Below are 27761 nucleotides of genomic sequence, written 5' to 3' on the forward strand. Positions count from 1 at the left end.
CATTATAAATTAGTTTTCTTAATAGATTATAAATTTATTTAATATGAAATTATGTAAAATATTTTTATTGATTTTTTTCGTGAAAGTTAAAAAGAAGTATATATATACTTCCTATAATGTATATTTTTATTTTACATTATTTTGTGAGCAATAAAATAAAAAGAGCAGAGGTTTATTTTTTATAAAAGTCGTTTGCAGTCATTTATTTACAGAATTAGAATATTTAATCTTATAAGATTTTAGTGTCAAATGCTATCATTTCTTAATTTATAAAATTAAATATGTTAAATTTATAAATTATGAGATTAAAGAGAAAATCTATGTCGTCTGGGATTTAAATACAATTTTTGAAAAAAAAAATTGTCAAAAATTAGAGAGAGAGAGAGAGAGAGAGAGAGAAAAGCATGTATATAAATCGCATCTTGTTCGTGGAAAGAAAAAAGAGAGAAAGCGAAAACAACCAACAAATTAACCCTAAAAACTCGAACGGATTCTCTAGCTTCTACTCTTTTCTCTCTCTCTCTCTCTCTCTCTCTCTCGCTCTTCCTTCTCACCGTGCGAACATTGGGACCTTCTATCCGGATTTGTTTAGGGTTTTAGCCCCTCGATTGGAGTAAATTTCAGGAATTTCGATTAGGGTTCTCGTCTTTCCCTTGATAGGTTGCGTCTTTGTTTCAACAAACTCTAGTTCATGAACAGTGTTTCATTATATACGTTTTCTGGATACTCACTGCGAATCTGGGTTTCTTTTTCTTTTCTGGTTGTGTGTTGGATTAATGATTTTTTTCTCACCAATGCATTAGTAATTCCAGTGGGTTCATCTTGATTTGTATTGTGTGAGGGAACTGAGTCTTGTTGGTTTTCCAGTTTCAGGGGCTTGTCGATATTCGAAGTCTTCCGAGGAGTTTAGAAGAATCGAAACTTGATGGATGACTGGGGTATTTTTTCTTCTCTACTAAATTTTTAATCCGTGCATTTGTTTAGTTGTCGTTTCAGACTACTCTAGGTGATTCAATTTTTCTTTATTCATTACCTTTCTATCTTGTCCACAGCACTGACCTGTTGCTTTAGTCAATTTTCAGTTTGCACATATCTAAGTTTTTGGATTTTGATTTGTTAATTGGACTTGAAATTGACCGTGGTCTCAAAATTTTACTCAGACTGGGTGGCTGTGGGTTTGTTAGACTCTGGTACTTGCTTTTATTGATGACATCAATTTTATCAACTTTTATTGTTTGCCTGTATAAACATTCGATTTAAAAGATTTAAAATGTGTGGACCTTAGGTTTAAGTTTGATGTTGCTACTGTTTCCTCATCAAGGATAGAACCTTTTTATCCTTTCATGATACATTGGAGAATAGTTGAATCATAATCAACTTGAGCATTAAAAATCCTTAGCTGCTGTTGGTTACCTTAACCTTAGTAAAGTGCATTTCTTGCTTGCATTTTCACATTGAATAACCAATGTTATTTGTGTTCCTGGTGATTGCGGGTGTCTTTTAGTGATAAGGAAATGAAAAGTTGCCCCTTTGAATTGGTATGGCATTTCTTGTGGTGCATAATCCAAGATATTTGTTAGATTTTCAACTGAATGAAATCTTGTACACTTTCTCTTCATACAATCATCTCCTAAGTAATGGCACAAGGGGACAATAAGGTAGGTTTCTCATTGAGTTTTCAAATTTTTAGATTCTAAACAATTGTGTGGTATTTCAGAAGATGAGCCTATTCCAGATCTTCTCAAGAAAAAGGAACAGCCCAAGAATAACTGGGATGACGAAGATTTGGATGATAATGATGTGAAGGATTCCTGGGAAGATGAAGACGAGCCTGCTCCGGTATGTATTTGAAGTACTGTTCTGTTACCCTGTCAAGCTTAGAACTTAGTTAAATGGTCATGTTGCTTAGGCTGTTGATGATACTGTCTTTCTTTGAAGTTAGAATCTTTCTACCTTGCTACTTAAATGCATTGCTTGTTTGGCGTCGGGTGGTGTTTTCCAATCTCACTCCTGTTATCTCATTTTGCTCGCATTTAAAAATTAACTTATACTGCTTACATGATCGTTTACAATTTTTTCTAGTTCAAGGAGTCATGTGGGTGGTTAAAGTTGGCGCCTGTGATATCATTTCCCCCACATTTAAAATTTAATGTGTACTGCTTACATGATTCTTTACATTTTGCTAATTCAAAGACTCATATGGATAGTTAAAGTTGCCCCCACTGTAGGGTCATGCCATACTGCTGCACTTTACCTTTGTATAGATCATTGTTGTCCTGTAAGATTATAATTAAGAGCAGATGAATTAGCCTGATGTGTGGGGCGTACTTTATGGGGAATGTTCCAGTGATATCAACTCCTTTCCAGGGAGCAAGTCAACAGAGAATGCTCCTAAATCAAGTGGTGATAGTTTCCTACTATAATAACTTCTTGATTGTGCTGTTCTAAACAAGTTCATGAGGAAGATTTGCATTTCAATGTTGAACATGGTATGACATCTCTCTCAGATCTCACAGATCTTTAAAGTTAACATAGTATTTCCATATCAATGTGATTGTAAAGTTGTGGAGAAGTTTCCTTGTTTGCTTGATCAGAAACTACTCAACATTCTTCAGTTTGTTTTGTTTCGTTTACATTTGCTACTAACTTCTTTATTTCCTGTTTGAGAGGGTATGTGAAGTGCAAACCCTCTATGTGTGATTAATCATTTTGGGCATACTTAATATGTTTCTTCTTAATTGGATTTTTCTCCAAATGATGTCTTCAGGCACCTAAACCTGAGCCGCTGCCACCTGAAAAGGGCCCTAAGAAGGCTGGAGGAAAATCAGGTGAAAAGAAAGGGAAAGCTGTTGAAGCGTCGAAAGAGGCACCTTTAGATCCTATAGAAGAAAAACTTCGCCAGCAGAGGTAGGTTTTTGGTATTCTCGGATGCTGTATGTTGACGAGTGCGGGCCTCTTTTAATTCTTATGCTTGTTTATTGTCCGAAGTATCTGTGCTCTGAGGCTGCAGAATGTTAAAGTTGAACAAAGTATGTAGGTGGTTCAATTACCACAGTTTTCTTTTACTTGCCTGTCATTGGGGTTGGGTGCTTTACATCCCTGACCTGTGCAGGATTTGTTTCAATCTGGAAAAGATCACCCTGAAGACTCCCATTTTCTTTCACCAATCTACCAAATCTTGTGATACCTTTTGGTTTTTAACTTTTAACTTCATTGTTACTGAAACATATGCATTTTCCAAACATATATCCTCACAGTGATCTTTTAATACATCCACTGCTGAAAACTGGCCATCTGTGTTTCTGCAGGCTTGTTGAAGAAGCTGATTATAAATCTACTGCAGAATTGTTTGCCAAGAAGGGTGATGAAAAGACTCTTGATAATTTTATTCCCAAAACGGAAAGCGACTTTGCAGAATATGCAGAACTTGTTTCTCATAAACTTCGGCCATATGAGGTTTGTGATATTGGTGGCTTCCTTTGTGCTATTTTCATGCAATTATCTGTCGTGTGGACCTGTAACCTGACTATTTCCTCTTCTACAGAAAAGCTATCACTATATTGGGTTACTGAAGGCTGTAATGAGATTATCATTGACGTCTTTGAAAGGTGCAGATGCTAAAGAAGTAGCCTCTTCTGTTACTGCAATTGCAAATGAAAAGATAAAGGCAGAAAAAGAAGCTAATGCTGGCAAGAAGAAGACAGGTATTACAACTCTCAATTTTAATCTTCTATGCTGATCCGAAGCAAGTTTTGTGAGAAGTGTTGTCTTGTCCACAGTTGGAAAGAAAAAACAACTGCATGTTGGCAAGCCAGACGACGACGTGGTTGCTGATACATACGATGATTTTGATGAATATGATTTCATGTGAGCAGAGGCATGATTTCCATCTCGGCATGTGTTATATACCATTCTGAATACTACACACTCTTGAAGAGTCAGCAAATACGAAGAGAATTCTGCCAGCTTGTTTTCTCTCCTTAATTGGGGGATGGAATGTGTAATATTGTCTTTTCATAAGAACATTCTTCTTTTTCGGCGATTGTTCTGTGTTTCTCACTGGTCAGAGTTTACATTATTCTTTTTTGCCTTTGAGCTTATCGGTACCTCATATTTGTGGATCATCAGATGGAGTACAAGTAGTTCATTATTTTGGCTAGAACCCTCACCATACCTGGAGAGTGCAGCCAGATACATGTTAAACTTTCAAGATATCGAACTGTGTCTCCAACAGGAAAAAAAATATTCAGTACAGTCACCGGCAATCACATTCAAGCATAGTTGAACTTTTCAGTGTTTCCATTATAATGCCTCAGCAGACAATCATATTTCCAGAAGCGTTTCTAACAAAGACAAGAAAAGGGCCGACTAACATGATTTCTTTCACCTGTGGGTATTTAGCACTCTGATGCGTGGTTCTCCTTCGTGTTGTTTCCAAGGGAGGAAGCCAAGTCAATCTCAACTTCAATCGTCTCTGGCTTTCCTCCGAGTCCTATCTCAATCCATCTCTAATCAGGTATGTCTCATTTTTAAGGCTATATTAGAGGAAGTGAAAATCCTGGAACTGAAATTGTTCAGGCGGACTTATATCTAACTTTTGTTCTGAATATGAGCGTATTGTTTTTCCCATACGTTTGGTGCCATAGGTTTTAATATAAAGTGAGAACTAATGATATAATTTGCGTCAATTATAATCTCCAACTCGTCTAACTTGAAATTACGGGGTATAACTACATTATTAGTAATGTTCCAGAGAAAATCAATTTTCCTCTTTATTCTTCTCTTTCGTTTTTCTAATTCTTTTTCGGATCCTCGTGAGCATCATAAACGGTCCAAAGAGCAAATCATTCTTTGACAGAGGGGTTGACCCTTCATAAAATAGATTGTCAATTAAAATAAGCTAGATGCTTTTTTGTTTCTTTTTTTTTTTCCGCACACACGGAGGTTAAATTTGAATTCAAACTGTTGGGTTGATCTCAAGGTGCACACTGGACTGGGTTGGCTCAGGATCAACATGGATCAATCTGTAAAACTCAGCTCATAATTGACCCGCTACCGTTCATGATTAATTTTGAGATGGTCTTGAGCCTTAATTGAATTTATTTTTGAATTCAAACCCAATTCATGAATCAGCCAAGTTGAGACCCAAATTAAGCACATATCAAGCTTAGATGTGTTTGTTTATAAATTTTTTTATTTTATGATATTGAGATTTTTATATAAATAAATACTTAAATTTATAATTATCTTTTAAATTAAAGGTAGCATGCAGGTTAAAGAATGACCTATCAGTATGCGGATTTGACTTCTTTCCGAACAAGACAAGACAATAATTCTGATAGTCGCAGGAAGTTTCAGATACGGAAGGTAAGAATCAAGAAATATCAAATCAAATGCAAAAACCAAAATGACTTGACATATGTCCACTAAGTATTATTTAAGATTGTTTGGTGAAGGAGCCAAAATTTATGAGTTACCAACCTGATGCGTCCAGCACTTTTGCTTTAAGTTAACAAAAGAACATTTATCAGAGAACATGCACAACTGTGGACTGTGGTGATGTTAGATGCGGCTCCACAGACCAAGACGATAAATAGGAAAATAAGAAAACACACCTCCTACATTAAAACGAGGCCCTTCCTAAAGTTGTACAACACCCTTACAGACTTACTGAGAGAAGCATCTGCCCATCTTCTAGCTTATTCAAGTCAGGATCGCAAAGATCCCTTTGAGTTGGGAGATACTATACCCTCCATGGATCAAAAGTTGCACACTGCTCCACCAGAGAGTAACTCTTATACTTGGCATACTCTGATCTCTCTGAAAAAGAGAAACCATTATCACTCTACAGCCAAGGATGAATGCAACCAACCGAAGACGTTTCCAATTTGTCGTCAATTTGAGCACACAAGCTGCAACCGACCAGCCAAGATGAAGAACAATAAAGATCTAGAAGTCATCCAGCTCTACAATCTGTGCTCTTCTCTCAGCAGCTCTTTTCCTGATGAAAATGCCCCACCTTAGTGCTGCTTTGAGTTTAAGCCACCCAACAACAGCTTTTCCAGATGGACGTGTACGGTCCACATCAAAGCCGAAGGTTGAAGGTGTCATAGGGGTGTAAGCTGAGTATGCATAGTTATTTTCATTGACATTAAAGGAAGCATGACCATGACCATGTCCATGCCCACCCATGCTAAATACACGAAGCAGATGTTGCATGTCTTCATTTTCAAGCATCTCATGACTTCTTATACGAATTTCATCCTCAGGAATGTCCTCAAATCCCCTGTATGAAGTAAGATTTGATGTGCCACCAGTAGGGAAGCTCAGCGTTGTTGAGTGTGGCAGACCAAGAGCCAGCACGTTCTCACTTCCAGAAGGCTGTGCTTGTTGCACTGAATTAATCAGCTGGTTTTGTGGAGGAAATGAGGCACCATCTAATTGTATAGAGACATTGAGATTCATATTCTGTGGTTGTGTAGGATAGCGACTTACAATATTGTCATTATAACCTAGTAACAATTTAAGCAAATTTCATAGTTAGCGGCAGTCATACACAAGCAAAACTCAGTACAGCACACCTACCCAAACCAGCCCCAAAAAAGCGCATGCACCCAGAAGAAGAATATTTAGAAAGAAAATGAGTAGAGAAAGAGACCCTCAAAATCCATATTCTATCAGAAAGAAAAGTCACAATACTATATGAAATTCAGAATTAATTCAATTTGTCTATCCAATAGTGTGATCGATTACCTCCAATGGTCAATCCTGGGTTTGTAGGAGGTTCAGCAGGAATTGAAGATGGGATGGGGAGGTTAGGTAGACTGAGCTGGTCAAAAGAGTTTGGCTGGTCTTGTATGTGTATCCTGAGATCATTCTGGGAAGAATTTGAACTTTTACTTTGATCATAGCCCAGAAGAGATTTGCCGTCATATTCTATGACATGCATCCAATTTTCATATGCCTTCTTCACCAATGTGTCTACAAAGACCTGAAATAAGAAATGAATATAAGCTTTCCGTTCAAACACTAAAATGTGGGATGAAGTGACAGAAAGCAAAATCAAAAACTTAACCTGCGATTTACTATCTGATAACTGTTTATAATGATTTAATCCACAAAGTTGTTAGCTTTACTTCGGTATTAGAGTTTTCTTCATGCAGAAAGGATGGAAAGGGTAGACAGAAGATGATAGTAGCAATTTTTTATATTAAGAAACTTTCGTCCTGTTTGTTATCTAACTTGCAAATAATGATCATTAAATCGCAGCTCCACTGACACTACTATTGGATCACTAACCTTGTGACTTTAGGAAAGAGAATCTGTAAAAGGTAGACAGAAGATGATAGTAGCAATTTTTGGTATTAAGAAACTTTCATCCTGTTTATTATCTAACTTGCAAATAATGATCATTAAATTGCAGCTCCGCTGACACTACTATTTTATCACTAACCTTGTGACTTTCGGAAAGAGAATCAACTGAATGATATTGTCCACCAGCAATCAGACCACTCAATACATAGATGTCATTAAATACGACCCCCACATTTCTAGGCTCATCAGGATAATAGACGTAAAGTTTTCCACTCAGGACACAGGTCTTTGAGTGCTCTACAAGGACCTCCCACATCTTATTCGACATTCCACTTCCCAATATCTGAAATAATTAGTAAAAATTCATTATGAGCATGCAGGAATAAGTAGATTAAGAAAATGAATTTGACAGCAGATCAAGTTATTATCTCACATGTCGAAGTTTTTGTGGATCTCTCACTACAAGTCGCAGGAAGTCTTCGACTGTGTATATTCCAGCTTTATTAAGCCTCTTATGGAACGATCCATCTTTCCCAATCTTTTCCAGTCTCCAAACTTCATCATTAAGTGCAGGTGGATAATGTTTCTTGTATACTACAAAATCAGATAAAAGCACAGGTTTACCACCTAATGGCCGAGTACTGTAAGAGAAATTATATTGCCTTTTGCGTCTTGGACAAATATAAGCTTACATTCTCCTCTGTGATCCTTGACTGTAAAGGCATCTGTTTTTGCTTCACGGATTCGAAAGCCCTCACAACTACCTGAGGCAACTCTTAGACCAAGTCTAAATTTTCTGCTTCTAATCCAACTAGAGTTGTCAGTAAATGTCAGTTCCCCAAGGGTTCCAACACCTTCCTTCAAAGTCACTTGCAAATCCCCAGTAAGGAGTGGCCTTTTTCCCTCACGCTCTCTTACTATATGCGACTCAAATTCTTCCTGACTCCAGCCTTCATCATCCTCATTGTTAAAATCACCTTCAAGCACCACAATATCTAGTTTAACTGAGGACTCTGGACCTGATGTTACGACATGGCCTGTATTTGCATCAATTAACACAATATGAATTGCGGCACCCTGTTCTCCCTCCACTTTTCCACCAGTAAATAGAGGTAGTGACAGCTTGGACCTGAATTGAAGCTGCAAATTTCTTCCATCAGGACCCTCAATTCTTTTTGGAGAAACCCTGCATGTTTATGGTAGAGATTAACAAGGTGCGGGGGCGGCCTAAAACAAAAGGTTTGGCATCCATCAACAAGCAACAAAGCACAGTGTTCTTGCAGGCAAGGATATTTCAGATGTCAAAAGATAGACCATGAAACACAAATACTAAAATATGATCAAAAGAGACAAAATGGGGGAAATCTTGGATATACTAAGTTCATGGAAAATTGAAATATTTGTCACATAAGCAGATGTAGCAAAATCAAGGAATAATGTAACAGAAGGAATACAAACATGGTACTGCTTTGAAACATTATCAAAACAGCACCAATTATAATAAAGGATAACTCGAATTTATGAAATTAGTTAAAAATTGGTTAAGTCCTACCTTCCATTTAGTTTGGCAGGCCCCAACTTTGCCAAGGCACGCTCTACTTCTTCACTGACCTGGTAATCAGAAAGTCATTAGGGTTAGAAATCACAAACCATGACCATGCATCAGATTATCATCTGGAACATAAGATGACAAGAAATGTATAATACAATCTACAGAGCAACTGAAGATTATAAAAAAAACAGTATTTTAAATAATTTTTTGCATGATAGATTTCTCAAAAAGACTACAATCTTACAACTCTGCGGAGAATTGGTTCCAAAGATGAGCAAAGTTTCTGTAGACTGTCCACCTTTAGAGCCTCAACGATAACGCTGCACAAACCATGAACCCTACATTAGAAAATGCCTCACCAAACCTTGAAAATGTGACAAACTATCAGATCACTTCTAAAGATAAGATAACTTGAATGGTGCGTAATAGTGCACATTGACTACGCCTATATGAGACAATGTTAGACTAGTGCACTAAACAATTGACAGACATAATGGGAAGTCTTGCAACAACATCTATGAAACATTTCAAGTATTCACAAAAAACGCACACATGGACTAACCTTCCTCAATTTGGCCGCTAAGCCGTTTATGTTACAAATAAGCATCATACTCTAGCAGTACCACCATCGGATATCCAACAAAAATCGTTTCAGTTTATCAAATCTTAGCACAAGTAGTGAGCAAGATATAATACAGGGAACATACGAACAACCAATTGAATTAGGTGCTGGCAAACCACTTAAAAAGTCAACTTCGCTGATCTTTCACCTTTTCACTTAAATCCAACCAAAATTTTTCTCAACTACTTTCGGGTCATTGTATGTGTACATGAGCTCCTAATTATCCAAAAATCATCTATACACATGAATACACAAATCATAGTTTATCCCTAAGCATGTGTGAGCGCGCGTATGCTAGCGTGTAGCACAGTAAATTACCTAGCAAGAGCAGGGCGCTTCCTATCAGGCTGAGCTTCCTGGCTACTGCTCGGATCCAAACTCCGTTTTTCTCTCGCTGCCATACCGTTTGATCTTTCCACATATCCAGTGTGCATCTTTCTATCTCTTTCTCTAAATTCTACTCCTCCAGAAATATTAATTAATTCAGCGTAAAAAGAAAAATAATATTTCCTTGTTTAGATCTGATCTGATCTGATCCTGAAAAAATATCGCAACCGCTAACTGTATCTAAGTAAAATTTTGGCGAACATGGGAAGATTCCGAGTTGGACAGTGAAAAAGGAGAATAAAAAGGAGCGGAAAGAGAAAATGAAAAGCGGGAAAAATTGAACGCGCCGCGAAAGAGGTGAGAGGTTTCTACGAAGTTTCGATACGAGCATCGCCGAAAATTCGCGCTGCTTTTCAACTTTTCTATTCTGATGGCGGACGTCTGCACTATTGCCACTACTCCCACTTGCCTGTGGATGCACTACATCTCTGCTTTACCCAATTGCTAACTTTTTAAGTAATACTCGATTCAAGTAATATATATAATTAAAATCAATATATTAACATAATAAATAATTAAACATAAATAATTATAATATAAAATAAGATAAATATTTATATATTTGTTGGAATTAAAACTCATAACTTTAAATTTATTCATGAAACTTCAATCTTAATTTTAGCCATTAAACATATTTGTAATTTGTCAAAACAAATTAAAATAGAAGAAATAATCATTACAATCTAATGATAAATCATTTAATAAAATTTGAATTAATTTTTAAATGAAATTAGGTATATACGCTATTGTGAGTGTATTTTACTACACTAGAGCTGAAATTAACCCAACATAGACTCCCTTCGTAGTTCCAATTCTACATTGTAAATGTTGACTTTAGTCTCTGAAAAACTTGGGCAGAGTGTCAATAGCAATAAATCACGGGATTCGATTTTGAGTCGGACGGCAATACGAATAGATCACAGCCGTCTATTCCAACTTGAGAGGAATAGTCACTTACAGCATATCAGTTTTGTTTGATTTGATTTTGGCCCACGTGATTATTTTCATAGTTTGGCTTCCTGCCAAGTGTCATGACATCGGCTGCCCCATGTTTCACGGTGAATTGCAGAAAACCTCCTCTATAGTGTAGAGATCGGGTTTGGCATTCCATAGTTAGTCAAGACACGGTTAGTTAATGTTAGAAGTGATGGTGATAATTTAAAAAATAAATAAATAATATCCTACTCCTATATGCTAATTGTAAGTCACTGTAGATTTTTACTATATGGTATTATAAAATAAAGCATAGATTCAATATTATTTTGAAAAGTAGATGGCCTTGACTAGATCCTATTTCATTTATCTATACTAATATTAAAAAAACATCCATACTCACAAATAACGATTAATGATATCACCGTATCAAATTTTAAATATATTAATTATATCCCTAATTATACAATTTAAAAAGTTATTTATATATATTATTTATATATACAAGTGACTCAAAGTTATTTTAACACAACTACATACTGCAAATATGTCAAAGTTTCATATAAATCATTGCTTGAATTAATTTTTCAAAAAAACAATAATAGTACAAATTGAAGAAATAAAACGGTAGTTTAAAGCAGATAAGATAAGCACTCCCACCTAAAAACCAATATTTCAGGAACTTAAAATATAATTAAATAAAAAAGCGGGCCAGTTGCGAAGAAATTTCCGCATCTTCGGTCTCGACACTTTAGAGTCAACTGAATTTATCATTAAAACGCGTTCACTCCAATAAATAGCAAAACACTTCAACATAAAAACTTTTAAAACAATACTAACTGAATTACACATACTTATAAATTATATTGTTAACCATTTATTCTATTCAAATTATTATTATTTTCCAATAAAAAAATAAAATTAATTCAATCATTCACAAAAATTCAAAAGAATTATCTTTATTCTTATTAATTTAATTTTAAATTATCAACAAAAACAATAAAGCATACATAAATTTGATGATATTAAAATGGATTTATCAATAAATGTCATTTAAGTTATCATTTTTTTTTTAATTTTTCTCGCTATTCTCGTAGTTGCCACATTGTCCACTATTCTTAACTTTCATAAACTTTTGTATTTTTTTTATTCTTAACATTTTTAATTTCCTTAATTAAAATTAAATTACAATTCAAAAAAAAAAATGATTTTTTGAAATGTTTATTTAATGATGAAGTTAACCTAATCAACTTTGTTTTTCTCTCAACTACATTTCCAAACAATTTCTTGGTATCATCCTTCCGGCAAAGGGTTGATGCTAAGAAAAAAACATTATTCTTAGGAATTACCAACAGCCAGTCAACTAACAGTGCGAATTTATGTGAATCGACAGAATATGAATTGCGAAACGGGAGAATTACTCTCCGACCATTGTCAAATGGAAACCGGGGAGCTACTATCGGACCAAGTACGGGTCAACGGTCGTATAACGACGGCGACTTTTTCCGCCGGCGGTCAGTTGACGTGGCCTGGTCGAAGATTGGAAATGGGGAAACAGGTTCTCGGCTTTTCCGTTGAGGGATTCAAAATTAAGATTCGAGTTATCGTGGAGGCTTCGCCTGGATTATGCTGCTTTAGTTGCAAAACCACCCTCGTTAGAAAAACATTTACTCTCGAGTTTTTATCGGATGATTGTCTTCGTGTTTGGACTCAAAAATTTCAAGAATACCTAGAATCTCTTGGTAAAATTTTGTTTATTCAATATAGATCAGACTTTTTTATATTTCTCGTGTTTTGATAATTGTTATTGATATCTCATGCACTCTGAACGGTTGCAATGCTAATTGCACCATCATTCAACAAATCTGTTTATTATTTATATTTCAGTCCTCTTTGTGTGTGGGGTTTAGGTAGGCCGAAGAGGCTATTCATTTTTGTGAATCCATACGGGGGGAAGAAATCCGCATCCAAGATTTTTGTGAGTGATGTTAAGCCCTTACTCGATGATGCCAATGTCGAGTACACTATACAAGGTTGGCGCTCGGCACTGAACGGCCTTGCTTGTTTTGGTAGTCATGATTCCTAAATCTGCTGCTTGATACATTTGGATTTACTCTGTTATTTCCAGAAACCAAGCACCGCTTCCACGCAAAGGAGGTTGTTCAGTCGCTGGATCTGGCAAAGTACGATGGAATTGTTTGTGTCAGTGGCGATGGAATTTTAGTTGAGGTTGGTTGGTCATTTTTGGTAACATTTTGATGGACATTAACCTTATTACTTATCAAACTAGCCTTCCCATGAATGCCTGGTTTTACTGTTTCCAACTGGGCAGACAGCGCGAGTCAACTGCACATGCATTTCAGGTAGATGGGAGAAACTAAAAAGATTCAGTGTCTGTTTATGAGTTGCTTTCTTTAGCCGCCGTGTTAGTTAAAATTCTTAATCTGTGTATTCCAAAGTAGCAAGAGCTAATCTGAGATACTATACATGAATTAGTTTCATATCCCAGTTTAGTTTGGGACTCTTAATTATATCTTGAATTTGAATGCCACCTGTTACCTGATTAACAAACCTTCCTCTCATAACTTAATGCATATAAAAACCTCTTTCCATCTTTACCAAATTACTTCCATCTCATTTTTTCTCATTGGGACGAGATGAGATGTCAAGTAATCTTTCCCTTAATATTGCATACGGCTTTCTAAAATCAAAAGTAGAACTGCTGTAGGTTCCGTGAGATAAGATTTTGGTAGTGGTTGTCTGGCGACTCTGGCCTTGGGATACCAACTTAATGTTCTCCTGCAAGATTCAGATTGAGATTAAAAGTATGCAGGCAATGATACATATGTGAGTTCCTAGGACTCCAATTTGGCAGAACCTGAAAGCCTCAAGTAATATTTTAACAGTAGGAATACAATTTGCCTCATCGATGTTTGTTAATATATTACTGTTCTTAGTAGGTATTAAATGGACTGCTCGTCAGGGGGGATTGGGATATTGCAATAAGGATACCTCTTGGAGTTGTACCTGCAGGTACGGACTCTTTTGTCAATTGCTTACATCCAAAGTTGATATCTGAGGATTGTCATAATCGGAGTTTATTCATATTTAAAAAGAATATGATGTGTATCTTTTCATAAGTTAGTCCACCATCCTAATTATTTTGAGACTCTGCGTGCAATGTGCAAAGTGCAAAATGTTGAAACCCCACCTGTTTCTGAATCTAGGAACTGGAAATGGCATGGTGAAGTCACTTCTAGATTCTCGTGGCCAACCTTGTTCACCATTTAATGCTACTCTTGCTATTATTCGAGGTATTGAGTTCTTCTTTTGTTGCCAATTCTTTTTTAAATATTCTTCAAATTTAATTTGAGAAACATTTCTAGCTTGCTTTATAAATGGCAGGGCACAAACGGTCATTGGATGTTGCTACTATATCGCAAGGGGACACCAGATTTTTTAGCTTGTTAATGTTGGCATGGGGTATAGGATCAATCCTTTAAATCCAACAGTGTTGTCAACTACTCCAATTTCAGTTTGCTTGTTCTGATTGCTAAATCATGTCACGTTGAAGTAGACTGTGTTAGTGAGTTATGACAATGAATACTTATTTATGAGGTTCACTGCAGGTCTTGTGGCTGATATTGATATTGAATCTGAGATATACAGGTGGATGGGAAGCGCCCGATTAGATTTCTATGTGAGTTTACGTTAATAGGCACTAGATTAGGCATGTTAAATTCCATCGAGTTTTTCCAATGCCATTCAACTTGATCTAAACTTACTGCGTCCATGTTACTGGTCTCAGTTCTTCGGTTTTGCTAATTTGTTCCAGTTCTTTGCTTAGTTTTTTTCCCTGCTACCCTTTTGGCTTGAAGCTGTGCTATCTTTTCCTTTTTGTCCCCAAATGCTCCCTATGAAACATAGCATTGAGAAAAATTCTTATGTTATTAACCAATAGGTTCTATTATTTCAGGCTCTTCAGCGAATATTTGGTCTTAGAAACTATAATGGCAGTATATGTTTTGTGCCAGCACCTGGATATGAATCTTATGGCGAGCCATTAGATCTAGAAAAGGAAGTCATTGTCGAGGGCGAGAGTCAAATGACATCTGATGATCGACCTGTTAGCACTCGGGAGTATGGTTATCGGGGTCCTAAAGTTGATATAAAGAGTTTAAACTGGCGGAAGATTGACGGCCCTTTTGTCTCGATCTGGCTTCATAATGTACCATGGGGAGGTGAAAATACTTTGGCGGCCCCAGATGCTGAGGTTTGTTTGATTCTTGTACTTGAGTTCCACTTTTAGGTCCCTGTATCTCAGCATTATTTTTCCGCTCAAATGACTGAGTGTTCATCTTTCATAATCTGAGGTAACGAACTGAACTAGTTATGAGTGAAAAATTAATCTCTTTTACCCTATTGATCTGCAGTTTTCGGATGGTTGTTTAGACCTGGTCATGATAAAGGATTGCCCCAAGTGTTCCTTGCTTAAATTGATGACTGGACTGAACGATGGAAGCCACGTCAAATCCCCACATGTATCTTACCTCAAGGTGCATCCATCGTTTCAATCACTTTCTGAGATTTTGTACAAAATGTAGTTACAATGGAATTATGATTCTTGCGTCTGCGATGAGTACAGGTAAAGGCATTTATTTTGCAGCCGGGCACACGAACTGATGATCCAACCAAGGGCGGTATCATAGATGTAGATGGTGAGGTTCTGGCTAGAGGGAGAGGAGCATACAAATGGGAAGAGAAGTCGCTGATGAGTTATGGCAAACTACTCATCAAAGTAGATCAAGGCTTGGCTACTTTATTTGCTCCTAATTAGCATATTCTTAATCTTCTAGATGATATACATATATTCCACTCATATTTTATGAGCTCTCTTTGTGTGGAACCTCAACGAGAGAGAAAACAGAAGTTGATTTTGGCGTTGGGAGAGTCGTGTCTTCTCTGCTGAACATTGCGCGCGACTTGTTCCAATAATATATTCTTTTCCGGATTGCGGCTGCATTTATCTTGTGATTGATCGTGATTCAATTTTAACCTTTTGGGGTCAAATTTATTATCCCTTGATTTAACAATGCTCACACATGGAAAGATGACGTTCATGATCGTGGTCGTGTATAAGAATCAGCTAGTTGGGATTCTTCCCGTGAAAAGGTTTCAGAAACTAAGACAGTGTTGACATAAAAATTAAATTTACAGTTGGTCGAAATCTAAAAGAGGTAATGTTACATTAAATAGAAAAAGTATAAAATAGGGAAGTATAAGGTTATTTATTTTAAGTTAAATGGGCCACCCAAATGGGATGGAAACCAAACATCTGGACCCAACCCAACTAAATTCAATTGAAATTTGAAATGGGTCCAACTTCAAAAGATTTATTTTTTTCTTAATAAACAAAATTAGTATTTAAAATTTGAAATTTTAATTATTTTTTAATGATTTGCATTTAATTGTTTTTTTTCATTCTAATTTTTGTATGGTTATGTTAAGTAAATATTGGATTGTTAAAATTCTTAATATATTGGTGTTTTGATTATTTATTTTTCATGTGACCAAATATCATAAATTTATTTCTGTTAAATAAATTAATATTTTTTTTCTTATATTTCAAAAATGAATTTTTTTTATTAATTTTCAAAACGAGTTAATTCAACGACCTTTTTTTTCTTTTTTTGGAAGTACCAAATAACAAAAAGAGAACTTAGTTTCATTAGCATGCAAACGGATGACAGCAAGTGAGCCGGCAACAATTCATCAAAAGATTCCGAAAACGACGACGTCAAGTACCATAAAATTTCAGCAACTCCAACGTCTATTTTCAAACCCGTTCACACACACACAATACTAACATAGATTATATATAACACTTCACTTTCTCTTATTATTATAGTTGAGTCAAGAAGAATACATAGACGCATAGATAGATATATGCATATTACTATATATATTACTCACTTTCTCTTGCTCACTTCTGCGTCACTCTCTCTCTCTCTAAAACCCCTTCCCACCATGGCCCCCTCCTTACTGTGATGATTTTCAAATGACTTTCATGTCATCTTTTGTCATATCTTCGCTCTTTCTCTCTCTAGCTTCATCTAGGGTTTCAGGTTTTAATTGTTGATACCACGCCTGACCATGGAAATTTACTGCTGAATTTATTTTCGAACTAACCGAACAAGTATTTATTTTTGTCCGTATCGTAGATACAGGCGTTTGTATCTTGTTAGGGTTTTGTGTATGTGATGTCGTCCTCAACAACGAAGGTGTGCTTCAATTCCAACTGCAAGGAGGCGTCGGATAAGTGGAGGAGAGGCTGGCGTCGCCGCACTGGCGAGTACGCTCACCTCTGTGATCGCTGCGCGTAAGAGAGTTTCCACTCTTTTTTTTTTTTTTTTTCCTTTTTCTATTTTTGTTCTCTTTTCCTGGTTTGTTTGACTTGTAATTTCTTAGCGGTATTATAAAGTTGGATCCTTGGAGTTTCTTCGTTTCTGAGTGGAAGAGGAGGAAATTTGGTGCTCAGCGAGTATGATTTCCATTGTCTGGAGGTGTGAAGTGGAGGTTGGAGTGTGTTAGGAATCTCTTGAATGGATCGTGTTTTAGAGTCTGCTATTTTTTGCCTGGTTGAGTAATTGCAATGCAACTTCATTGCCAACCAGGGAGTCTAAAATTTGCTTTTCTTTTTTTTTTTTTTTAAATATAAGTTGATAATGTTTGTTATACTCTTACAGAGTAATGGGGGTGGATTGTGAGGTGTAAGCTATAAAAGGAAAGTTAATAATAACAAAGCAGGGCATTTCTGTTCATTGACTTGTCTTCCTTGCTTACATGGTTATAGCATGATTTAGAGATGAAAATTGGGTTTTGAAATCTGCTGTAAGTATGTTATTGGTTTGTGCCTGAGCTTTGATATTATTAGTACTCGAATTATTAGTTTAAACTTCAAATACATATGGCTCCGGCGAACTTGGTGCAAAATTGACGACATGAAGTGGCCGTTGAAATTGTTAAGAAATTACTGAGTTTTTACAATTCTGTTGGATGAATAGTTTTGGGGTGGTGAAGGATTCATGTTATTTTTTCTGAAATGAGAATATGTATCAGGTTTTTAACTTAAGTTAGGTCTTGCCTTGTGCTTCAATTTATATGGAAGATCTTCAGATTGTTTGAACTTTGCGTGATCTTAACGCACTTTCTTTCAATGTGAATCTAGTTCTGCTTACGAGGATGGAAACTTTTGTGAGACATTCCACTTGAATTCTTCTGGGTGGAGATGCTGTGAATCTTGTGGAAAGGTAATGTGGCATCCACTTGTTTGCAGTATGGATAACGTGTAAATATTGAACCATGTATTCTCTTGCAGCAAATACATTGCGGATGTATAGTCTCCTTCCATATGTTCGTACTGTTGGATGCAGGAGGAATAGAATGCCTATCATGTGCCAAAAAAAGTTACATTTTGGTAAGATAACATTGTTCTCTATTTACTTTTGTCTCATGTTGAAAACCCTTGGTTGCTCCACGTCTTCCCTTCTGCTTTTTACACCTTGTGTTTCAAAATATATTGAATTGGATATATAGCTCTTCAAACATTGCTGCATATTAAACTCAATTTATTATACCATTGATATTGTAAACCATTGCTGGAGTTGCATTCTTGGTACACTGAAATATTCTCTTAATAAACTAGATTTTGATTGTTTCTTTTCCTTTTAATTTAATTTTCACCGTTCAGGGACAGGATGCGGTTTGGGTGGGTGGGTTGGTATATTATATATCCTCAATAAAATTAGACGAGTTTCGGTGTAGGACATTGTGACCTGAAATGCAACAGGTTTTTTCAATGTAGCTTGTAGAACAAAGTCCACCCGGATGAATTTTATATGTTATTGGTGAATGTTAGAAGAATATGGTCATATAATTTAGAATACCTAGGACGACAGGAAATTTAGTTTCAAATGCCTTCCTGGGCAGTTGAAGTTCTTTATGTTGCAGCAGCAGAGGGTACTTGGAGTTTTCAGCAAACTTAATTGCATGCTTCGATATCGTTATGATATAAATGTTGGAATGATCAGTTGCTGATTATTTACCTTAACAATGTTTCAGACCCCAAATCCGGCCTGGCCGCCACCTTCGCATTTCCTTCCCTCACAGCCTGAAAGAATGAAGGACCTCTCTGTGAAAACTTGGAGTGCAATAGCTGGGTCAGGTCCGGTACCATGGCGTCAGGCTCCCAGTCTGTTCAGTCGTCCTGATACCCAATCTAATGTGCAGTCAAGGATGCCCTTTGAAATTGATGTATCAGGTGGGATTGACAGGCATCACATTTGTGAGCGATTATCTAACGCTTCACCTGAGATGAAACAAGAGCGTTCATATGAAAGATTTGTTAATGGAAAGCTGAGACTTGGCCCATCTGAAACACTTCAGAATGGAAATGCTGGTAATTTTATTTACTTGTTAAGAAAAGAATTTAGGTTTAGCTGCCCCTTTTCTTTTCCCCTCGGATTGTCCCCGAGCTCAGTTTTGTTTACTCTTTTGTTGCAGGACTTGATATGAAGGAGCAACCTTATCCCTTTGTGAATGATTTCAAGCCAGTATTCCTTAAAAATGATTCTTCTACGTCAAATTTGAGTGCCAGAGCTTCTTCATCCAAAATAACGGATGATGCCCAGCTTTCTGCCATTATTTCACAACCATCAGCTGTTTCAAGTCCTGTCGGCAGACAGGTCAGTCACATTGTAGTGGACTCATCTGGCGAGTCTCAAATACGTAATGGAAAGGCTCGAGGAGATGGGCGAGGCCGAAACCAGTTGCTTCCCCGTTATCGCCCTCAAATAACTAATGAGGAGCTTCAACAAATTTCCAGCGAGTATCCTATTGTTGTAGCAGTTTTCATGATTATAGTTTTTCTCTCAATGATCGTAAGAAGATTTCATCTAACTCCTGTTTTTTCACTTTATGCTCCTGATTTGTCGAGTGACATCTAGTAAGACCTGCATGAATGACCCTTTTGAACTTTCAACATCAGTGGAGCTGGGCATGCCCTGACACTAAGTGCTGTGCATGTGCAGTTTTTTGATACTTAGATTTCACCTTAGCTTCTTCTTAGCTCAAAGTCAGTTATTACTCCGTTGTTTGAGAAAATGTTAAGTGCTAGTGATGCCGGACGGATCGGGCGCTTAGTCCTGCCAAAAAAGTGTGCAGAGGTGAGTACTTATGTATTATGTGCTTTCACCCTCTTTTAAACTGTTCAAACTTTAGATGTCCAGATGTGGTTCAGGCTGAAATGTGACCTTTTCTATGCATCTTCCAGCACTAGATTTACTCTTTTTCAAACTTGGGTATACATGGGCACCTTTAGTTTCTGAAATTGAGGTCTGCTATGTCCCCCATCTTAATCAAATCCCTGGAATAATCTGAACAAACCTTCTACCAATGCAGATATAAAATGTCAAAGGGGCTTGCAATTATAAATTTGATGATTGGTGCTGATAATGTAACCTTTTTGCGATTTTCTGCAATTTGTTATATCTAGAGTTTGTTTTTTGACTAAACGTGTATTCTTCCATTAATTTAAATTGCAAAGACTCACATGAAATTGGATAATCTGTTTTTTGTACTGCATATGTGATGTGTAATGGCCTTTGAATTTATATGCTGGTCCTCTACATTTGGTTTTAGGAAGTCCTTTGTTATTTACATATTTAGAGGAAACTTGACCCTTAAGATACTTTGCAGGTCTTATTTGGTGTAAACCATGCTTGTATAGATTCCTAATACCACAATTTACTTACTTTGTTATTGACAGGCTTATTTTCCACCAATCTCTCAGCCCGAAGGCTTACCTTTAAAAGTACAGGATGTGAAAGGCAAGGAATGGGTATTTCAGTTTCGATTTTGGCCGAATAACAACAGCAGAATGTATGTCCTGGAAGGAATTACTCCTTGTATACAATCAATGCAACTGCAAGCTGGTGATGTAGGTAATAATATTTCTTTTCCTGCTATCACCTGGTTTGCTTGGTTCAAAGCTGATTTGCTTGTTTGCCATCAAATGCAGTCATAGTTTGCTGTTTAATTATTTTATTTGCACATCCATGTGATGCATTTGTAATACTCTTTTTGACTCAAGTTTATTGCTCTATTCATCGTCTTAAATTTACAAAATGATTTGAGGATATCTTCTGTCAGTGACATTTAGTAGGCTGGAGCCAGAAGGAAAGTTGGTCATGGGCGGCAGAAAGGCTTCAGCTATTCCATCATCGGATCAGGTTTGTCCTACTAAAACATTACATACAAACAACACATCTCGGTTACTTGTCGTTGGTGGTCAATTAGACAGAATAAGTTCTCAGTCATCACATGACCGGGGAGGGTCCTGATTTCCTGTGTTGATGAAGAGACCAAGTAAGCAGCGTGGCTGCTGAAAGTCGATTGTGTGCTTTATAACCCCATTCATACACATTGTTTAACTTTCTCCCCTCTTTGTTATGTGACATGTCTAATCATTGCCCTGATTGATATGATCCCTCCATCAAGTCCATATATCAATTCAGCTCAATATTTTTCAACAAAATGAGAATGACTCCTTTTTGAGGACACCGGAATATTCAACAATTTGAATAGTGAAAATTGAACCAGAAGTACCCAAAGTCAAATTGGAGAACTATTTGCTAAAAATGTGGGAGAAACACCCTTTTATGCTACTTTGTGGCAGAAAACCACTCCTTCACCTTCATCCACCTTTTTTCTTATTCATAGTAGAGTACACACATATAGCCATTGACGAGCCTATTGAACAATAAATATATAAGATATCATGATTTTTCAAGTTTGAGGTACTAAATCCAAAATTTATAGATTTGTATGTCATTTATGCTTTTCTTGAGGTAGAGGCCGCTTATACTCTTTAAAGTTTTAGATTTCTATTTGTATATCTTCGGATTGAATCTAATTTTTGTTTATTATTATTCAAGGCTGATTTATAGTCAAGTTACGTCCTCCATCTATTTTGAGGTCAATTCTAGTCATTGCACTGTGGCAATTTTAATTAGAATATTCCAAAAGAAAGACAACATTGGATGTTATCATAATTAAACCCTTTTTCAGAATACATTCTCTTTTCTTGTGTGCCTGAACAGTATAGGCCTATCAATTGTATTCATGCTTTCGTCTCTATGACAACATCTCGTAATCTTTTGATGTTTATTTATTGCCAGATGTGTATGCATGTATTCTGAATTAGTACAGTTATTTCAGCTTTTTTTTATTTGTTGTCTGTGTCAACCTTAGAGACACAGTTTGTATATACTCCTATAGGTTCCTATCATTAGAAACTGAGTCTAATTTTCAATTCTGAAATATTCTTTGCAATATTATTTTTTTGTTCACAGGGAGATGAAGTTACTCTAATAGGAACTGATGCTTCCAATCCAGGGGATGGTAGTGCTAGACATAAATCTGGAGATGTTATCTCTGTAAACAGTCAGAGAAAAGGTAAATCATCCAATAGCCTACAGCCAATCAGTCAGGATGCCAGAGTAGATCAAGAAAGTACCTGTTCTGAAATTGATAAATCTGGATCGCTTGCAGAGAAAATACTTGAAGATAAACCTGTGATTCATAGTAAGAGGAAAAGTAGCAACTTCGGTGTGAAAAATAAGCGCCTTAGGATTGACAATGAGGATGTGATAGAGCTGAAGCTCACTTGGAAGGAAGCTCAAGGATTGATGCGCCCACCTGCAAAAATTGTTCCCTCATTCTTTGTCGTAGAAGGATGTGAATTTGAAGAATTTGAGGTACATGTATTTATATCTAAAATTACATTGTTGCTTGGTTTTATCTACCGAGTGTTTTTGTATCGTATTGTTTGCTTATAAATGTGTGTGTGTGTGTGTGTGTCTCGCCCCAGAAACTCTGATGAGCTATATTGTCTGTGAGATAACAACCAAGACTGGGTACACAGAAAACTTGTGTTACTTTGGGCTGTGTAAATGATTTACCATAAAGTAAGCTTTGGGGCCACATTACTGTCTGTATTTCTCAATCTGCTTGATTTGTGATGAGTGTTTTAAAGAGACTCCAATGATAGTTTCAGTTTGAAAAATGTAACTGGATGTGTGCCCTGATGGTGTTGGTGGGGTTACTGGAGTGTGGAAGGTAGCATGAAAAGGATGGGTTGACAACCAGAGGTGACTGTGATTTCCCACTTTTACCTGATCTGGAAAATTGGATCTTATAAGCTTGGTGGCCTCTGAAATCTAAATCCATGGTTGCCTGGAAGCTAAAAGTAAGCCCATGGACATTGGGTTCTGGGCTTGCTTTGCTATTCACATCCTGGGTCATGTTGTTGGCCTGAGGTGGGACGTGTGCTTTTGACTGTTCTGTCCTCAATTCCGACTTCCACATAGTGCATTCTGTTATTCTTTAACTTGTTCAGTGAAAGTAGACTCCAATTCTGAACTTATGATTGGAATTTATGACTTCTGTTCTGTAGTTTCTTGAAAGGCTTAAGTTTCTGTATAGTAAACTGTAGAATATAGTTTGAATAACGTCTAGTCTCTTGGTGTCTATGGTTTTGGGTTTCTGATGCATATTTATTATCCCCATGTTGAGCTTCAGGACTGATGATAAAGCATGAGAAATTTCATTTCCTCTAGCTTCCTGATCTGGTTCTCTCTTTCAGGAAGCTGCACCAGTTATTGGAAGGCCTACTATTTTGGGGATAGATCATTTTGGGTAAGTCGCGTTGCCTTTGTGAGTAGCTGCAGCATTCCTTTTTACCTCTCTCCTATCCAGGCTATCCTTCACTTTCTCTCTCGCTCTCATATTATTATTGTTGTTGTTATTATTTCTTTTTATGAACTCTCCCTATCTTGCACAAAGAAATACTGACATTCTATTATTCTTTTATAAGTGAAAAGATACAGTGGGTCCAATGTGAGGACTGTTTTAAGTGGCGTAAAGTGCCTGCAGATGCTCTTCTTCCTTCAAGGTGGATCTGTTCAGAGAATGTATGGGACCTTGACAGGTATTGCAGGAGTTGTCTATTCTTAATATTGACTTTCTTTCTGTTGGTATCTCACTTCTCGACGGAGTCTTGTCTATGATTTCAACTTTTTGAGTAGTTCATGAGGTTTCTTAATTTCTTCTCTTACTTTCTGCATCAGATCTTTGTGTTCAGCTGATGAGGAATTAACAAAAGAACAGCTTGAACATTTGCTACCTGCCATGAATAAAGGTCTACCTTCCTTTTCTTCTCCTGCAGCATTACTGATTTTGCCGTCCAATGGGTACTAATTTTTCTCCAAATGTTGTGCAGACGCTTCTAGAAAAGAGGACATCACTGACCAGGATGCAGATCTGTTTGTTGCTCTGGAAGGACTTGATGCACTTGCTAATTTAGCTATCCAAGGGGAGGGAGAGGGCCTTCCAATTTCATCTGAGAGCAGGACAAAACACCCACGTCATAAACCTGGCTGCACATGTATTGTCTGCCTTCAACCTCCCAGTGGGAAGGGCTCTAAGCACAGTCAATCCTGTGACTGCGTTGTTTGTAGTTCATTGAAGCGTCGTTTTAGAACTCTGATGGAGAGGCGTGAGAAGAAACAATTGGAAAAAGAAGGTGACTCCTCATCTCAGAGCTTGCAATGGCAACAATCACCTGAAAAACTGCAGTCTGTTGATACACATGCTGGCACTGACGCTGGAATTAGTGGCCTAAATCAGGAAGAGATGGGAAAATGGGGCTATCTTGATGAAGCTAATGGTAGAAAATCTTCAACATCACCTTTGAAAGGTCAAATAGACCTTAATATCCAGCCGGATCGGGAGGAAGAGTTGTCACCCAGCTCAGATTCTGGAGCCATGAAGCACGTGCTCCCAGGTTCTGCAGACAGGTTTTTCCGGCAGCAGAGATCTTTGGGCTCTGATGTTATTGCAGATTTAGTTGGGAAGCAGATGCAGCAGGATGGAATTGGAGGTGCGAATTTCATTAGTTGCATGGCCCTAGACAGCAGTCATCAGAAAACTGTTTAGATCAGATCCACATCACTTGGGTTTGGTGAGGTACTCTTATGCCGAGTATCACTGATTTTAGGAAGTATTTTGGCAGAGTCGAAATTTTGTTACTCTCATCTGCTTTGCCTTGGTAAAAAAGCTGTACATAGAGAAAAAGGTAGGAATTGAAGGTTGCAAAACCATTAGTTTAGCAGATAGATGTGCACAGTTAGCGGTTATCCTATTTTTTCTTTCCAGAAGCAAGGGTTCGTTGCAGAATGTCTAGGATTAAGGACTCAAGATAACCCAACTGGTTGTAAATTATCTGGTCTAAGTATTTTGATTTCGTTCATTAGTGGAATGCAGCTACATGATTCTTTGCGCAGGGCTGCCTCTTTGCTGAAACCCTGACTCATTTCGGCCTGTATGGTTTTGAGTGGATGGCTAAGAATGTACGATGGAATGGTTCTCAAATTTCTTATGTCGCAAGTTCAATTTGATAGGCCGATTATGAAGACTTAAGGCCTCATAATTTTGACCTAATTAAAATTGTTAAGAATGGTCTCCATTTCCAAATTAATGAACTCTATGTGATTATAACTCTTCTCGTGTTATTTTGCGGGTTCGATCTATATATTTAACTTTTAACATACAGTTGGTAATTTTTGTATGTTAATTTAATATACTTATTGAAAAGGAATAAGATTTAATTATATGGAGTAATATAACTAAAAAAGAAGAGGAACAATAGAAGAGAGAAAGAGTAGTAATACACAAACTTTATTGAAGAAGATACATAAAACATTGAGAGTGAGGAGATGGTAAGCTTTTGTCCAGATTAGATTTAAATTGTTAATCCAGTCCTAAGTTGATTTAATCAAGTCCATCAGTTGTAGAAAATGGAGGCCAGGTTTCCAACGTGGACAAAAGCTTGGTTGTGATGAGGTTTCCGCAGTGACTGCACAGCCAAATGCGATCCTCCAGGCAAAGCAAAACTCGAAAAAATATCAAAAGACCCTCTCTCTGGTTATTTCCATTTCTTCGTCTTCTCTTCTCTCTTCATCTCAACATCCAGGGCGAAGGGGATGATGAATCCCCGGTAATCCTCGTCCTTTGAGGGAAGAAATCAAACAAGGCGAGAAACCCAGCAGGTTTTCCTTGCCCCAAATTCAAGGCCATAGATTTATTCTGTGCCTGGAAAAATGGACATGTTTGATGGCTCCTTTAAGATTTACGTCGACGCCCACAACAACCACCACCCAAAAATGGATGACATTGAGCGGGGGGGGCATGGGAATGACCCATACGGCATTGACATGTTCTCCAAGGAGGTTGACAATGTGAGGGACGATATGAAGAACATGGAGAAGCTCTACAGCAGATTGGGGGAATGCAATGAAGAGATTAAGATGGCGGAGAATGCCAAAACCATGAAAGAGCTTCGAGCTCAATTGAATATGGACCTGGATCACCTCCTTAAGCTGGCTAAGCAAATCAATAAGAAGTTTGACGGCCTCGTTCTTGCCAATGCCGCCCAGCGGAAGCTCACCGGAAATGGGCCTGATCCCTCCGATGATCATCGGGCCTCCATGATCTCCAGCCTGGGGGAAGATCTCAAGCATATGATGCGCAGTTTCCAGGGGCTCAGGACCCAATTGGAATCCGACCACAGGCAAATCATTGAAACCAGGTACGCCGAGGATGTCCAATTTTAACGAAAATTCAGATTAGTTCTTCAGATGCCAATATTACATGAGTAATTATCATGCTTGATTTACAGGTTTTTCGCAATCACGCGAGAGAAAGCAACAGCAGAATCCATCGACAATCTGATTGCCAATGACGCGGCAGAGAGTGCTCTCCACCAAGCGATGCAGGAACACGGAAGAGCGGCGGTCCTGGACGCGGTTGCGGAAATTCAGGAACGGCGTGATACAATGCGGGACATCCGTCGAAATCTGATGAGTCTGCACCAGATACTATTGGGCATAGCGACGCCAGTAGTACCGGAGCTGCAGGGTGGAAACAGAGGCGGGGGAGGAGGGCTGCCTAGCCCTGGCCCTAGCCCCGTGGACCCTTATCCGGTGGTGCCGCCACCAGTGATGGGTGGCGGGAAGACGGGGACGGGGGGGCTGAACGATTACGAGAAGGAGACTCGGAAACAGGCGTACATTGCAATTGCACTGGCCTTATGCATCATCAGCGTAGTCGTCATCGCGCTTCTGCATCTTGAGGCTGAGCTTGAGAGCAAGGTTTAGGTTTTGTCATGAACTTTTACCAACTGCTGCTGTTCATTAATGCCACTCTTTTATTTCATATCTTTATTCCTCGGATACTAAACCATTAATGAAATACTAAGTTTTCCTATATCAAATCAACCATAAATATTTATCATGTGATTCAATATTTTATTTAAAATTATATATCTCATCTAATTTGAACTAATGCCCATTGTGTAAGCGAAATTAGTATTAATAAAAGATAAAATATATGTAAAAGGAGATCCTGGGAAGCAATTACGACATGTTTGAATGACTGAATTAATCATGAAAATCAATCTAACATGGAATGGAAGGAGAGAAGCCCCACCTAAACAACTTGTTGCCAAGAAATTTGACCAAAACCTTTCAAACACCGGAAGTTGGCATTTTATTAGCTCCAATATCGTCCCACAAATGAACTTGCAACTTAAAATAACCCACTCACTAGTTAGGATTGGATAAGGTGGTAACTATAAAACTTACAAAAGCTGTATGTATTTTCGATTTCATCTTTATTTGCCAAGATCATCAACATTGATTAGTGTGGTGTAGGCTGGATGAATGTTTAAATTATAACATTGGACGACTCTGTGCCCTTGGGGATATTTCAATAGTTTGAATTTCAACTTGTCATTTTTAAAGTATTAGACGTCCTTGGAATGTAAACAAATACAAG

General features: G+C 37.4%; 5 protein-coding genes across 7 annotated transcripts; 4 read left to right on the forward strand and 1 right to left on the reverse strand.

Annotated features, from left to right (window-relative positions):
• The first annotated feature begins 426 nt into the window (after positions 1–426).
• On the forward strand, positions 427–4162 carry LOC105175463 (uncharacterized). Of its 2 annotated transcripts, XM_011097906.3 has the most exons (7): positions 427–660; positions 868–938; positions 1718–1839; positions 2768–2907; positions 3309–3456; positions 3545–3704; positions 3780–4162. In XM_011097906.3, exons 2-7 carry the CDS (start codon positions 926–928, stop codon positions 3869–3871), a joined length of 675 nt encoding a protein of 224 aa, XP_011096208.1. In that variant the 5' UTR covers positions 427–660; positions 868–925; the 3' UTR covers positions 3872–4162. The 2 variants fall into 2 exon arrangements, with proteins under 2 accessions (XP_011096208.1, XP_088732279.1); XM_088876153.1 differs by lacking the exons at positions 427–660; positions 868–938; positions 1718–1839 and adding an exon at positions 1860–2489.
• Positions 4163–5408: 1246 nt separating this feature from the next.
• LOC105175464 (calmodulin-binding protein 60 C) lies at positions 5409–10302 on the reverse strand. The gene is made up of 8 exons (XM_088876152.1): positions 9807–10302; positions 9111–9186; positions 8867–8925; positions 8007–8500; positions 7748–7908; positions 7454–7657; positions 6754–6991; positions 5409–6512 (listed from the first exon to the last, which is right to left on the reverse strand). The coding sequence occupies exons 1-8, from the start codon at positions 9920–9922 to the stop codon at positions 5950–5952; spliced, it is 1911 nt and encodes a 636-aa protein (XP_088732278.1). The 5' UTR covers positions 9923–10302; the 3' UTR covers positions 5409–5949.
• Positions 10303–12061: 1759 nt separating this feature from the next.
• SPHK1 (sphingosine kinase 1) lies at positions 12062–15830 on the forward strand. The gene is made up of 10 exons (XM_011097909.3): positions 12062–12550; positions 12719–12841; positions 12937–13037; positions 13769–13841; positions 14036–14122; positions 14214–14291; positions 14438–14508; positions 14785–15081; positions 15242–15364; positions 15454–15830. The coding sequence occupies exons 1-10, from the start codon at positions 12205–12207 to the stop codon at positions 15643–15645; spliced, it is 1491 nt and encodes a 496-aa protein (XP_011096211.1). The 5' UTR covers positions 12062–12204; the 3' UTR covers positions 15646–15830.
• An 863-nt stretch (positions 15831–16693) lies between these two features.
• LOC105175467 (B3 domain-containing protein Os07g0563300) lies at positions 16694–25209 on the forward strand. Of its 2 annotated transcripts, XM_011097913.3 has the most exons (14): positions 16698–17187; positions 18037–18118; positions 18187–18285; positions 18930–19266; positions 19371–19695; positions 19936–20032; positions 20635–20809; positions 21018–21097; positions 22220–22322; positions 22419–22624; positions 23512–23564; positions 23743–23856; positions 23996–24066; positions 24148–25209. In XM_011097913.3, exons 1-14 carry the CDS (start codon positions 17069–17071, stop codon positions 24861–24863), a joined length of 2577 nt encoding a protein of 858 aa, XP_011096215.1. In that variant the 5' UTR covers positions 16698–17068; the 3' UTR covers positions 24864–25209. The 2 variants fall into 2 exon arrangements, with proteins under 2 accessions (XP_088732479.1, XP_011096215.1); XM_088876353.1 differs by having other exon boundaries at positions 16694–17187; positions 22220–22624.
• A 376-nt stretch (positions 25210–25585) lies between these two features.
• LOC105175468 (syntaxin-124) lies at positions 25586–27217 on the forward strand. The gene is made up of 2 exons (XM_011097914.3): positions 25586–26514; positions 26605–27217. Exons 1-2 carry the CDS (start codon positions 26027–26029, stop codon positions 27080–27082), a joined length of 966 nt encoding a protein of 321 aa, XP_011096216.2. The 5' UTR covers positions 25586–26026; the 3' UTR covers positions 27083–27217.
• Positions 27218–27761: the final 544 nt, after the last annotated feature.

Source organism: Sesamum indicum, linkage group LG12 (assembly GCF_026168435.1).
Source record: "Sesamum indicum cultivar Baizhima isolate 11 linkage group LG12, ASM2616843v1, whole genome shotgun sequence".
NCBI lineage: Eukaryota > Viridiplantae > Streptophyta > Magnoliopsida > Lamiales > Pedaliaceae > Sesamum > Sesamum indicum.

Coding starts and splice junctions, on each gene's coding strand:
- LOC105175463 (XM_011097906.3), top strand. Junction 3,457..3,544: donor ATAAACTTCGGCCATATGAG/GTTTGTGATATT, acceptor CCTCTTCTACAG/AAAAGCTATCACTATATTGG. Junction 3,705..3,779: donor TGCTGGCAAGAAGAAGACAG/GTATTACAACTC, acceptor TCTTGTCCACAG/TTGGAAAGAAAAAACAACTG.
- LOC105175464 (XM_088876152.1), bottom strand. CDS start 9,922: ATGCACACTGGATATGTGGAAAGATCAAACGGTATGGCAGCGAGAGAA. Junction 7,658..7,747: donor ATCCACAAAAACTTCGACAT/GTGAGATAATAA, acceptor TAATTATTTCAG/ATATTGGGAAGTGGAATGTC. Junction 6,513..6,753: donor CCCAGGATTGACCATTGGAG/GTAATCGATCAC, acceptor AATTGTTACTAG/GTTATAATGACAATATTGTA.
- SPHK1 (XM_011097909.3), top strand. CDS start 12,205: ATGAATTGCGAAACGGGAGAATTACTCTCCGACCATTGTCAAATGGAA. Junction 14,292..14,437: donor CTTGTTAATGTTGGCATGGG/GTATAGGATCAA, acceptor GGTTCACTGCAG/GTCTTGTGGCTGATATTGAT. Junction 14,509..14,784: donor GCGCCCGATTAGATTTCTAT/GTGAGTTTACGT, acceptor CTATTATTTCAG/GCTCTTCAGCGAATATTTGG.
- LOC105175467 (XM_088876353.1), top strand. CDS start 17,069: ATGTCGTCCTCAACAACGAAGGTGTGCTTCAATTCCAACTGCAAGGAG. Junction 19,267..19,370: donor ACTTCAGAATGGAAATGCTG/GTAATTTTATTT, acceptor CTTTTGTTGCAG/GACTTGATATGAAGGAGCAA. Junction 22,625..23,511: donor GTGAATTTGAAGAATTTGAG/GTACATGTATTT, acceptor TCTCTCTTTCAG/GAAGCTGCACCAGTTATTGG.
- LOC105175468 (XM_011097914.3), top strand. CDS start 26,027: ATGGACATGTTTGATGGCTCCTTTAAGATTTACGTCGACGCCCACAAC. Junction 26,515..26,604: donor AGGCAAATCATTGAAACCAG/GTACGCCGAGGA, acceptor CTTGATTTACAG/GTTTTTCGCAATCACGCGAG.